At 38.5% G+C, this 14,585-nt stretch overlaps 1 protein-coding gene across 1 annotated transcript; it reads right to left on the reverse strand.

The window, feature by feature from the left end:
- Window positions 1-1,412: 1,412 nt before the first annotated feature.
- On the reverse strand, window positions 1,413-14,350 carry LOC131982723 (very-long-chain (3R)-3-hydroxyacyl-CoA dehydratase-like). Its single transcript, XM_059347295.1, has 11 exons — window positions 14,130-14,350; window positions 12,336-12,381; window positions 12,063-12,136; window positions 10,975-11,139; window positions 10,132-10,183; window positions 8,330-8,440; window positions 7,245-7,372; window positions 6,096-6,208; window positions 5,901-6,007; window positions 5,678-5,809; window positions 1,413-2,653 (listed from the first exon to the last, which is right to left on the reverse strand). The coding sequence occupies exons 1-11, from the start codon at window positions 14,214-14,216 to the stop codon at window positions 2,577-2,579; spliced, it is 1,092 nt and encodes a 363-aa protein (XP_059203278.1). The 5' UTR covers window positions 14,217-14,350; the 3' UTR covers window positions 1,413-2,576.
- Between the last annotated feature and the right edge of the window lie 235 nt (window positions 14,351-14,585).

Genomic DNA, 14,585 nt, shown 5'->3' on the forward strand with positions numbered 1-14,585 from the left:
TAGCCAGAGAAATGGGGAACATGTAGAGGGATCAAGACTTTTCAATATGGTGGCCATTTTTTTAAAAAAATATGAAAATTCAGCTAAAAGCAGTTGTCACTGGCAGGCAATTTGGAAAATAAATTGCCAATTTGATCATTTATGAGGTTCTATATCTGTATTTTTTGTGTGTATTTGGCAATAACGGTACCAAATTTGATGCTTATATTACAAATTATCCATTGTTATTGTGAAATCTATTGGTGGCCATCTTGAAAATTTGTTGTGCCTCCACATCTAATTTTTGTCATATTGAAAAGTCTTGATACCTCCACATGTTCCCCGTGTCTTTGGCTATAACTGTACCAAAATTTGATGCTCCTATCACATATTATCTATTGTTAATGCGGAATTTCATCTAAAAACAGTTGTCACTGGCGGCCATCTTGAAAATTTGTTGTGCCTCCACATCTAATTTTTTTCTATATGCCTTTGGCTACAAGTGTACCAAATTTGACACTTCTAAAATAAAATTCACAATCCTTCTGGTTATCTGCCCCACTATTTGGTTTCCCGACCATCTGGGACAGGTTCAGAGCAGCAAAAGGGGTTAATTCAGCCCCAATTGATGATGAAAAGTAAATGTTAAAGAGTGGAGTTGTTCACACAGGCCAGTCTTGAGCAGGTGACATGAATTAACACAAATGTGATTCTGCGGTCAAACTACAGACCGCCAAATGAAAATGATAGGTCTCTGGCTGCCAGGCATGTCTGCAACTAACTTGCTCTTAGCTTGGTCAGTCGATTGCAGGAAATTAGTTTGCAATGTAACTGAAGCAGTTGTTGATCACTTGCAACCCCTATCGGTAGGAGGAGTCAGCTGTCAATAACATGAAACATTCAAACTGAGTGAAATATGGTCTCAAAACTTATTAAATGCAAGACTCCTGCAAAAACAATCCAAAGCACACTCCAGGATTTGTGCTAAATTATGTTTGAGGTTGTGAAAACAAAACACCTACCTTACCACCCAAATCTACCTTAATCATAATAATAATAAAAATAATAATACTATAGATGTTAATTTTCCTTTTTCTGCTCACTAACAAAGTACATTTTTAGCTACAGACGCCAACTTGTGTTATGCTATTAATATGCTAATCTTTTTAAAAGTGGGCCATGGTCCAAACAAAAATCAGACACTAGCACACAATCTGGTAAAATATCTATTGAAGCATTTTGATTGGGGAGGGATTGAAAAACAAACCAAATAACTGCAACAATTTTAGTTTCGTATCATACTGCTCTACCACAATGCTTCCTGTCTGCAGTTGCACTCTAAACTATCTAATAAAAGTCAAAATGCCCATAAAATACTCTTTAAAACATTTTTTTTTACATTTCAGAACAGGAAAAACACCCCACCTCCAAAATAGGAACTCTGATGTTTATTTTTTGTCAGGAAACCATGTGACTTACAATCAAGTCTGAATTAACCTGCATAAGGACTTTTGAAATGCAATAAATCAAGCTGTATGCCCACTGTACATCTTTCCCAAAAAGTTCAATCCAAAACACATCAAAATCAACAACTTCAGTAAACACAAATAAATAAAAAACATCAGGCTCAAAAAGAGGAGAAAGAAATCAAAGAACTTGTGTGCAGTCAGTGAAAAGTATAATGAGAACAGGAAGCGGACGGCTCGTCAGAACATGTAACACTGATGAATCTTTTTCAGAGTTAATGTTTACAGTAAGGACTCCCTGGACTCTGAGTTTATAAAACGTATGTTTCATGTGGGCTTAAAATGAAACAAACCATTAAATCAAGGATTCATTGTAAAACCTAAGTGTGCCAGAAAAAAAGCTGAAATATTTAATTCTGTTGTAATTTGCATGGTTTTGTAAATATTCAAAGCAGTAAGTGACTGACAGCTTCACCAAAGGCCCAGTGTTAGAAATGCACTTCTAAAAACATCAAACATCTCAATTTAAAACTGACAGTTAAAAGTTAAGAGCCACAGTGTTTTAATGCAAAGGCATCTGAAATAATGTCTATTGAATAGAGAACCATTAAAAGAGGAAACAAAAAAGTTACCCAATTTGAACATGAGATATCTTGTCTTTGTGCTGTATTCAGTTAAATGTAGGTCACCAAGGATTTGCATTATTGCATTTGTTTTTCATAACATCCCAATGTTTTGGAATGGGGTTGTATCTCTCATCTCACCAACAGAAAACAAATCAACTGAAAAATTAACATATTTCTGTTATTTCGGCAACCGCAGGCACGAACAGAAAACATAAATATGGACATCTTTAAGAGAATAATCATGACGGTTGAAGTTAAAGCACTGGATCGACCTGTTCTGTGTTTTCAGGTCACGTCCTTTCAAGAGTGAGTAGTCAAGCTGGTACAGAAAGATTTACAGGATCTGGAAGTTAACAGTTCACCCAGTTGAGGAATAAGGTGACCAGCACTCCAGCATCAGGTCAGTGTGAAGGAAGATGAGAAAAGGCAATTATAGGAAAAGAAAACCGCTTTATCCTGAAGTGGACAGCAGTTAGGGTGCGTGGAAAACAAAAGCGCTGAAGAGTTAGTTGACTTTCCTTTTCCTCGAGCGGTATCGTCTCCTCCTCTGCTTGTACAGGTGGCGGAAATTGATGAAGAGTCCTGGAGAGGAGAGGAGAAAGTGTCAGCATCACACTAGTTCTAATGTTTTGTTCATCTGAGGGCTGTACTACAAAGGGTGTGGTGAGTTAGCAAGGCGCAGTCTAAAGCCTGGTCCAGAGTTTCAGCTTTAACCCAACTTCTTCAACTCCTTTAGAAAAAACATCACTTCATAGTCACCCAGTTTATCTATGAGCAATGCAGATTTCAACTAATGAAAAAATTGTATCTTAACGTTAGCTCTGATGCATCCACATTGATTTTATATTTATTCAGCTTGGGTGCCCCCCCGGAGCTTTATAATGATGGGGAAAACCCTTAAATGCCTCAGAATGAAACTGTGCAATTACAGTAGCACTTACTCAATGTATCACATTGCATTTTTTTGCCATAGGAACTGACGTTAAATTCTGAGCAAAAATACAGTTTTCTTATATTCACAAGGTCGTTACTACTGAATATTTTGTTGCATTTTCTTTTTATTTACCCACACTGGCTCTAAAAAATGCCTTCTATAAAATTGCGAACATACATTATAGTTCACTATAATATCAGAATGAGATTTATTTGCATCTGAAATTAGGTATATTTTCCCTCAAACCATAACCATACCACTTTAGAATATGTTTTTATGCTTGGTCCTGATTTGCTGAAGTCTGTTTGATACTATAGTTTGTTTTACAGTTGACAAAGTCCAAATCAAAATAAATCATCTCCACTCAGCACCATCTAGTGGACTAAAAATTTAATTTGTATTTGCAATATTAATAATTTATATAATTAAAATAACAGTAAGTTGGCATCCATGTATTGATACCTAGTAAAAAATAAATAAATAAAAATAGACCAATTTACGAATTAGACCAGGAGTGGGCAATTAATTTTCCCAAGAGGCCACATGACCAATACCACAATGGTTACGGGGGCCGGACTAAAATTCTGAACTAAATTCTGCTCAGTATTAATTTAATCGCTTTATGAAATACAGTAAATTATCTGGTTTTGAGCTGCTACTGATAACAATACATATTATGATAAGATTAATGTGGAGTAAATTAAATATAGCAGTAAAAAGAAGTAAATACTCCAATCACTATATCACTTTTCCATTTATTTTAAACACAACTGTAAATGACATTTAGCAAGGTTCCTTTTGGTGTTTTTGTGTTGTATAGCTTGTTTTTCATGTTTGTACATTTTCTAGGTGTTTTACAATGTTGTGATGCTTTTATTTTTGAAAAGATGCTGTCCAGTCTGAAACGGGTGCTTCAATTTTGAAAGGTAGTGACAGGAAATAACAGGTGGAACGGTAAAATGAAAAACAAACGGTAAATAATAACGAGTGCGTTGTAATTCATATAAAGTTGACATAAAGTATGAAAAAGGCTTCTATAGTGGCTGGCTGACAGGACACAAGGTTGGTTAAAGTTTTTTTTCTTCTGTCATATATATTCAGGGCTTGAAGCAGAAAAAATTCCTGTGCCTGAATTTTTTTTATGCATGGGGGGGGGGCTCTGATGCATCATGTATGATGAAATATTAGCATTCAGTTAAAAGGAGATCCAGATCAAAGTCATTAATGATATGGTACTGACAATTAAAAGTATCGAACCAAACCATCTAGGGGGGTCCGGGGCCATGCCCCCCTGGGAGAAAATTTGTACATTTTTAAGTAAAATGAATCTATTTTGTGCACTTTGAGAGCTAAATGAGAGCAAACATGTAGAGGGCACCAAATCATTTTTTGCACAGTTTATCACGGGATCTCGCGGTCTTCCGTATGGTCAGGATTATCGCTTGTTCTCGTTATCTCGCGTGTATACGGCTGGCTCGCTACGCTGCTGTTACGCGCCTGGTGGGAACTGACGCCGGGCAGAGGACGGAGCAAACCCGCGGCGGAGCCGCTCTGCGCCCGGTGGAAATGTGGGAGAGCGCACGCACGGACCGTATTGCCGTGTTTCGACTACCACCGGGAAAGTCTCATGCCACACCCTCTCTAATGTCCGCTCACTCTGCGTGTCTCCACAACAAGTTAGCCCCCAGAGCGATTTAGAGACTCTGGACGTGACGTATGGTTTTCGCCGTCGTTAACTGTGCACAGCAAATTATCATAAACAAAGCAGCATGGCTAATTATTATGCACAGTGTCTCCGCTAATCATATAGTGATCGTGAATTAACGGTACGCGCTAACTGCGCACAGAGTGTCCGGTGCTTGTTGTAAACAAACAGATCGCTGTTTCTCCTGCAGCAGCAGCACATACAAACTACTGCTACAGAGCTAACTGCCGCTAACGGCGGCTCTTCTTAACGAGCCGGCCGTTAAAAAGAGAGTAAGAAGGAGTCGCTGGATTTGTCTCCAGTCACTTTCTTGAGAAATAGTAATGACGTGGGTCTAAAGGACGCTCGCCGATGAGCCACCTTCTTCTTCTCCGGCAGGATATACGCTATCCACCGTAATGCCGCCCTCCCCGGTCATACCCAGATCTAACTAACCAAGGGTTTTTTTTATTTTTTAAACATGATTAAAAAAAAAAAAAAAATCCCGAGCCGGATTTCCGGCACCGTGCCGGAGGTCTTCAAGCCCTGATTATATTAGTGGCTATATTTGTTGTCTTAACTATAGTAAAAGTGCTTGTTTGCTCAAGTGCTAATGCTAATGTTTGTTATTGTTTTCCCACCTCGTAGCTCTTACGGTGGATTCACAAGGTGACCAAGGAATTTATTAACTTGTTAATTTATTAACTTTATGCAAAAAGCAATAGGTGTTTTTGACAAGGTACCTCGGTAACTCGGGTAACTCAGTTATACGTAAATCGCCTTCAAAATAAAAGCACTGCGGTTGCATTGATTTTGAATTTCTTGGTAACCTTGGGCCGGACAAGGACAGCCAACGGGCCGGATGTGGCCCGCAGGCCGCCCAATGCCCAGGTCTGAACTAGACTGATCCTCAATCCCAGAGTAACAAAAAGATAAGCTGACTTAAAATGTGAAGTTCTAGTTGGCTGGAGGATGTGCAGTGTCTCACCCAGGAACATGATGACCAGGTAGAGCTGCAGAGTGTAGGAGAAGCTTAAAGAGTGTCCAAGCAGCGCCGGGAGGGGGAAGCTGAACATACGCGTCTCATCAAAGATGGGCAGGGACTGGATCACTGCCACCGCTGCAAACAGAACACAGTCAGGAGCAACTAACATGTGTTGCTTTTACATTATTGTTTATGCCATCATCTCCTCAGTAAACTAATCACTCACCTTCAGCCACGACCCCCAGCGGGTACAGAGGGATCCAGAGGCTGTATCTCAGCCAGGTTAACAGCGTCCACTCTGTGCTTATGCAGGCAAGCATGTAGAAAGGATACCTGATGTGCAGAAGGAAGAGTTGATGTTACAGAAGTTACAACACTACATGTTAACTGCAGAGAGGAGAGGAAGGTGATCTGAGCCGACCTGAAGATCTCGATGGTGCTCCACAGGTAGAACACGAAGAAGACAACAGGTTTGTTCTGCATCTCTTCCAGACAGCCGAAGATAACAAACAGGATGACGTTCCTGCCCGCCACCTGGCACAATAAGAAGACAGCTCAGATTAACCACACTATAGTTCAAATTAGGTTGAAGCAGTGCACAAAGTCCATAAAGAAATGGTTTTAAGACTTGACTGGCCTTCACAGAGCCCAGATCCTCAAACCTCATTCGACACCTTTAAGGGGCCATGAAACTCCATCACAAAGCTTTTTATTTTTGTTAGATAACAATTTCTTATCTGATTAACTTGAATGCTTCCTGGGCAGACAACCCCATATTTCTCTCCATGACGGACAGCATTATCCCACACCTTCAAGTGTAGGACAATACATCCTACACACCACTTTTTTCCCCACATAACAAGAATGAACTGAACAATTGTGTGACTGTGAGCTTGGTCACTAATGCTCTTGTTTCAAAATAGGAGTAAATCCCTGCAGCCAGGTTCCAACATCTGGTGGAAAGACTGAAACCTGAAGAGTTGAGGTTGTTACAACAGCAGATTAAAGGACGGGTCTATTTTTGTTTTTTAAATCATTCTGTAGCCTCCCAGTGCTGTTCTTTATGTATTCAAATCCAAACACTTCCCATCTAAAAACTTTTTCCCCCTGGCATAGGTTTCCGTGTGATCATGTTGCTAAATGTATATCTTTATTCATAGCCAGAGTGTATTATAAAGTTGGTACGTTCCTTATTTGGAGAAGCAGATTACCTGCACAGAAACTAAGCAATGGACTGCTGTGGACACCACGCTAATGCAGGGAAAAAAACTAAAAGATTGAGGCATTGGCAGATCAACAACTCCTGGGTTCTGCCAGGCAAAGGTAGTGTTTGGTGGCTTTAAAGAGAGCAATGTGGGAATTTTAGATGCATTAAAAAGGGCCACATTATAAAAAAAAACATCACTATCACATATGGGTGTAATATTTTGATGTCAACATACTTTTGTCTCATAGTTTGTGTCAATACTCTGTCCCATAATATATTTTTTTGTTTCAGGTATTGCTGGAGTTTTCCTCATCAGCCTTGAAATCACAGTAAAATGGTAAGTGACCGTCTCCCCTGTATTACCTGTATCATAGCAGGAAAAAATCCAGTCTTAACCAGACCCAACAAGGGATTAATGACCTCCAGCACGGCCATCATCTGACAGAAATACATCATATCAGCTGTGGTGTGGAAAGTATCATAGAACGAATCTGCGGAGGGACAGAGAGAAACAAACATAATTAAAGAGCACACTGCATGAGCCACTATCCATAATCCTCATCATTTGCAAAACAAATCCCTGCTGTGTTCCTGTTTCAATTCAAATGAGCTCATCTGAAAAGATCCTCACAAACAAAACACAGACCTCTCTCTCTCTCTCTCTCTTTATTTTACTGCACAATTATGCTAATAACATTACATATAACATCTGTTTTTGTGTCTCATAACACCCCAAAACTGCAGATTTATTTAATAATTTAGTCTGTACAATTAAAAAGCTCCTGTTTTAATCTTTATTTATCCCCTTAAAGGCTGACAATACTACTTTTACTCAAAGGTTTCACATTGAGTGTCTTTGTTTTTCATTTTGACAAACATTCTTGTGATGTCTTGTGTGTACTGAATAAAGCACCAGAACAATGTTACTGACATTAAAGTGACTAAAAATAAACTGATGGATTCACGTGCAGGTCTTATGTCTCTGCAAGCAGCTGTTTATGGCATACTGAGCTGCCTGGAAGGTGGGAAATCATTCCTAAAACATAAATCTAAACAATCTTTGGAAATGGTTTAAAGTAATGTTACACAATTTGAAGACTAAAAAGATACAAAACAACACTTACTGTTCTTAAAATAAATGGTTATAAATGGGATTCAAAATAAGAACTGACTCATTGTTTTGGATCTTGTATTAATAGTTTTGGCCATCTGTTCTCTCAGATATGATAACTCTGTACTCTCTGTACTCTGGGAACATGAAGAAACTAGACGGGTTAATTCGAGCAGTCATCAACCAGACAACTGGTGGTCGCACAAGCTTTAGTGAATCTTTAATTAATATGCACGTTGTATTATTTCCTTTGGCTTGTGAAAATGACTCTCTGTGGGTAGCTGAATGTGGCAAATGAATTGAACATAAACTTCACTTCAACAGTTTTTCTACAAACCTTGACCAAGAATGAAGAGTCGAACTGTCATGTTGACAAAGATCCAGGAGAATCCCAGGAACTGCACCAGGTTGTACATAAACAGGTAGCCTTTCTTCAGCCCGAGGTAGGCTGAGGACACAGGAGACAATAACTCAAACTAGAAAATTTCCTCTGGGGGAAATTTTGAAAGGGCCACGGGGGCTACTGCCGGTGTGTGTACACTATGATGAGATTCTTCAGAGATTTCAAACAATTAATACTAGTAATGTTATGATACTATTCCTCTTCAAGTATTTATTTATACAGCAACCTATGCCCTTTAACCTCAAAATGTGTGAGTGTGTGAAACATTTGTATCTGGAGGAGTGTGCGCGCTTACGCGCGCATATGTGTGTGTGTGTGTGTGTGTGTGTGTGTGTGTGTGTGTGTGTGTGCGTGCGTGCGTGTATCTTTAACTGTTATTACATTAAATGACCAGTGTGTGTGTGCGTGCGTGTATCTTTAACTGTTATTACATTAAATGACCAGTGTGTGTGTGTGTGTGTAACTTTAACTGATATTACATTAAATGACCAGTGTGTGTGTGTGCGTGCGTGTATCTTTAACTGTTATTACATTAAATGACCAGTGTGTGTGTGTGTGTGTGTGTGTGTGTGTGTGTGCGCGTGCGTGTATCTGTAACTGTAATCACATCAAAACATCAAAGCGTGGGTTCGACCAATCAGAGCAGAGCAATCAACGGAATTAACAGCTGTGGAATCTTCTGGCAGAGTGAAAGCAGCCAGAGGTGGGCAGAGTTAAATTTCTGGCCTCGAACAGAAAGCATTTTTGGCAAAACCATAATACCTATCATTGATCCGACTTCACTTTGAGCGTCCTGAGTTCTTCCTGAACCTCTACATATGTTTTTTTTTTTAAGAAAAATGAAAAAATAGCTTTGTTAGAGCGATCTAAAAAAAACAGTTAAATCTCACTTTTTCCGAAATCTTCCTGCGTTTTTAATATGGGACCCAATGAGGCTGTTGGTGGTTTTGGTGGCGCATCTTTGCGTCGTACGCCCAAATTATAACTCTGACAGCTTTACCAGAGGATTGCGAGGGAGAAGACAAATTTTACTACATTTCTATGTATAAATTATTTCTGTAGAGTGGAATTTGCGGCCTGGAGTGCAGTTTTCAAATGTATTTTTTGACAGTTTTACCTCTCCCTCTACACTCTGAGCGATGACATCACACACTCTGACACGAACATTCCGTGCAATACACACCCATTATAATCTCAGAATTTCTCCAAAAATGATCATGGTCATTGAACAGGGATTGATAAAAAACTATATGACCTATCGAAACGCAAAGTAATACACCAATACACAAGACTTGTGTCTACTGTTTAAAGTTTAAATGGAGTCTCTAGGTGAAATTCTGCCGGAGAAGTAGACGTCTGAAAATCTTCAATTAATGTTCTTTTTTGCTCATTTTCTTTCGGCCGTCCCATTCATTTCAATGCAAAATTTTGGGCAGTTTTTCGCGACTTACGTCGCGAAAAATTCGTATTCCGTAGAGAAAAGTAATAGCACACCGATCCCGATCAAACCGCACGTTTTGATATATAATTTGTCTAGTAGCGGGACGAAATTGCGTCCGGAAGAGGAATAAGAAGAAATCCACAGTATAACAGTAGTGCTCGGTGCGATTGCCCCGAGGCCCTAATTAACTCATGCAATCGTTCCTAAAACCCCTCCTACAATGTAGCACACGTCGACATTATGACACATCTGTGAGTCTTTGATGTTTGCAGGTGAAGAGCTCAGTGTGACTCACGGTCTTTACGAATTCTTGACTCTACACTGATCTTGTTTATCCTCTCCTCCTCCTGAAATAAAGCACACCATCAGATTTTCAATTTGCAACAAAAACATGTTCTACAATGGTTTGTATTTGCAATCTTCACTTGGTTTAATATACTGAATTTGAATTATGAACTCTCAAAAGCTCTGGGTGTTTTGAAATTCATTGTGTATTCACAAGCTACTGCAATTTCAGAAGCAGTAAGTGAAATTCACAGTGAAATCAACTACACATTATAAGGTGTTTTTATTTGACTGCAAACTTGAAATGGAAAAACACAATTAGAATCCTCATTGATCTCATGGGAAATTAAAGAAAATGAAAGAGTCTACCAAATAACAAAAACAATACTGTAGGACAGAACAGACTCTTTTGGGTTTTATCAGAAAATTATGAGGCAAAAATAAAACAACTGAGAAACAAAAACACCAAAAAACATTGTTTGAAATAATCAAAGCACAAAGTAGGCTTGGTTAATACTGCAAGCTCAGTTATTTGTACACATATTTTGGCCTGAAAAACATCAGAGTCCACCAACACGACGCATAAATATTGGAGAATTTAGGAAACTTTGCACAGCATTCCCCTAATAGTTGCTAACATCCCAACAACACAGAGCTGCTGATTTAAAAATTACACCTATCCGATGTTGAGTTTTGCCAAAACCACAACGAGCAATGCAAATGTTTTGTTTGTGTTGTTCTGCGGCCCAGAGACGATGATAATCCAATAAAACCTGTTTTCACTGACAAAAATTTGCATTGCATTAACAGTCAAAGCCTTGTCCATTGAAGACAACATTTTACTTTTTCCTACCTTAGCCTGAAGCTCCATCTCTGCGTCCGACTCGTCCAGCCAGCGGTCGAAGTCTGGAGCCAGAAACAGAGGCTTCTTCTCCTGCATGGTCAGCCGGTCCCACCAGCGCTCCTCCTGCTTCTTGATCTTGATGTCCACCTGACGCTGGGTGGACTTGTGGTTGATCTGAAAAACACAGTATTTGAAGAAAAGGTAATGCTATGATGTCACAACTGCAGATCCCACTGTTCTGATTGCTTAAAAAAGTTAATATTTTTACTCAGATTTTGTGTATATAGGTGTGTTTCCTAAAAGTAGATTAAACATGAAATATATTGCCTTGCTTACAGTATTGCACTATGTTAACCCCTGTATCATAATACATTTTGTATCGCCAGATTCTTGCCAAAGTCCTGTTGCCTTCATATCTTGTATTAATATGTAGGTATCTGTTTATAGAGATTAAAAAAACAACTGTGTGAAAAATGCACTGTAGTTGAGGGTGGATTAAAAAGCAGCAGCTGTTTGTGTCAGAAAATTAAATAAAGTGGCTGAAAGTCCCAGGCTACAACGTTAATCAAGAGTCTCTTCAGCAGGGAACCATTTTTCAATCAGAGTTCACCTTGACTTAATGGCAGTAATGCTAGCTTCTAGTACACTCCCTCAATCAGCACCATGACGCATTGTCATGCAGTCATCCTGCATTGCAGTTTTGATAAAAATGATTATTTTTATCTGAACAGCAAGAAGACATGTGCTATGTATTGTGCAACAAGTTTATATTCAAAATAAAATAAAAATATTTCCAGTTATCTGTCAGTAATGCTGGAAGGTGTGGGCTGACCACATTTGCATCTGCCCCTTGGCAGGGTCTGACATTTACACCAATTATACTAATTATTCTCTGGAAAATAACAGTCAGGGATAATAGAATGTACAACTAAAAGTGTGCAAATTAGTAAAACCCAGACATTGGAGGAAAATAAATCAATAACTGCCCTTCTACACACTGGCATTTAATTAAGATTATATTAAATGAAGCAAACACAATACATTTCAAAATAACAATTTTACCACTGATTAGTACAGGATGAATAAAAGATGACTACCTCAGGTCTGACAGGTTCCAGGAACTCCAAACTGAACTCATACTCATTATCTCCTTTAGCTCCGTGGCCCTGTGCTGTGGAAAAATATTAAAATCGTATTTTTAAATCATAACATTAGACTTTATAATGTGTTCCATGCAAAAAAAATACTACAATAACAGATGGCGTACATAATGTGAATGTTTGTTGAATATTTTACAATGTTTCCCTTTGAAATTGTGATCATGTAACTTTGCTTCAATGTTTTTTACATGCACCAATGTAAATACCAACCTCTGAACTGAAGTGTGTTGTTTTCTTGCAGACTGATGTCGAGATTCTGAAAAACACAAAGGCAGAATGGAAATCAAAGGATAAGTCAGGTGATATTCCATATTTTACAAATCCCATAAGAAGACCATAACCAACTGTGTCCTATTATCTACACTTTTCGTAGCACTAAACTCTATCAATTTATTATTAGGAAAATGTAGAATATCCCCAGATGTATCTTTTAAAATAAGTACCAGTTTATTAGATACACCTAGCTAAAAGTAAGGCAGTCTAATACAGTAGCCCTGCAATGAATCTTACCCTCATTAAGGTGTTGTTTCTACTTTATTGGCATTTAAGGGGCTCTAATGTGGTGCAAAATTAATTTTACTGAAGTAGGTTTAGTCTTTTCTCATTAATACATGGGCAGCATGACAGGTGTTTCTTTGTTAGCCTGTTTCAGTTCCCAAAAAGCCATTACCCTGAAGGCAAAACAAGATCCAGAACAACCATTAAGAGTCATGCATCTTTTATAAGACATTTGTCTAACAGATGCAGGATGAGGACGAAGGAGTTACTAATGCAAACAAACAGGCAGCAGAATGAAATTAAAGTTGCCAGTTATAGGCTCAGTCATGAGAAGTCATCACCCACCCAAATTAACCAAAATAATTGTATTATACAGGTTTTGACTGTTTGACAACTCATAATACCCAATAATTTGTATTGAGCTGGGCTTAGTATCTTAAATACTTGCTTCTGATGGCTTTTTTTGTCCACCTGCCACTGCGGCGAACATCTGTTCTACTTCTCTATTTTTTCCCTCCTTTTATCTCTTTAATTTGGCCCCTTCTGTGAGTCTGAATAAGGATAGATAGATGGATTGATATAGCATGTGGAGACCCATTTAAAGTAATTTATCAGAGAAATTCACCTTGCTGTTTTTTTAATGATTTTTGTCATGACTTTTATTCTGCTCAAAAGGCCTTTTTGAGTCCTCCTTACTTCTAGCCATGATTGTGCCGATTCCATAGAGCTGCACAACTTATATATACATATATTTTATATGCTACAGTGAAACACTTGGCCATAATGAGAAAAATGTAAAATGAGCAACAACAAAAAACGCCCTGAAACGGCTTGTTGGTGTTCAGAGGGTTAACAAGGATCAGCTTTATTGATCAAATATATGGGCAAGTTAATATATAATTTAGAGGTAAAGTTACAGAGTGAAGTAGAACTGATGTTTGGGGTTACAGAGTTATTAGCACTATAGCTAGTATTATGTTGACAGTTGGTCAGGGTTATTTGTTTTAAGCAGCTGTAGTAGTTGATAAGTAGTTGTGGAGTACAAGGAAGTAAAACTAAAGCAGTCATTTTCAACCGTTATTCCTCAATTAGAAACCGTTAGTGTTAATCTAAACCAACTTCTTTATGACATTTAAAAAAACGTTGGTGTTGTATAACGACAGACAATAATCTGCTCTAAATGTCCGTTAAATAGTGTTATTTCGAATGGAAACCCCACAAATAGACACTTTATTAGAACATGTGATAAATTAGTTTTAGCATTAGTTGTTTTCTGACCATCACTTATAACCGTTAGAGGTCAATTTAGCCATCTTAACTGAACGCCATCACTCCGGCTAGCTGATCGTTAGACTAGCCGTTAGACTACGGAGAATAAGCCAAACAAGAGTTAGAAACCATTGCATCCACAGCTTTAATATCATATATTTTAGGGGGATTAAAATGTATTATTTGAGCATTAAACGATAAGTGTGTGTGAGTGAAGCTGCTGTGTACTAAGGTTACCTTCGCGTCGCTCAGTTCCACCCGGAGATAGATCTCTCCGTGCCGCTGAGCCCAGTAAACATGCGGGGTGAGGATCTGCATGGTCATTCGGTGTCTTCTGATAGCGACATGCCATAAAAAAGAGGAAGATTTAACTCAAAGTGATGAACACCAAGTCTTCATCTGACAGTCCGCTGACAACCCCCCCACACACAAACCAGATGATGGAGCACACTTCCGGGAGGAGGGCGCTCACGGACTTCAAAATAAGAATCCGAAAGCGCAAAATTGGCAATTTCAAAATAAAAGTCCTCAAACTACGGTATTTCTACAAACATGTCATCAAGGTGATGCAAAACTTTCGCAGGAAACACAAAAAACTTCACCAAAGTGTAACATATGACATTTATTGATCATTTCACTAAAAAATTATTATTATTATTACACATTACACATTACATCCTCAGTTGATCAGAT

The sequence above is a fragment of the Centropristis striata genome, chromosome 2 (genome assembly GCF_030273125.1).
Source record: "Centropristis striata isolate RG_2023a ecotype Rhode Island chromosome 2, C.striata_1.0, whole genome shotgun sequence".
Lineage (NCBI taxonomy): Eukaryota > Metazoa > Chordata > Actinopteri > Perciformes > Serranidae > Centropristis > Centropristis striata.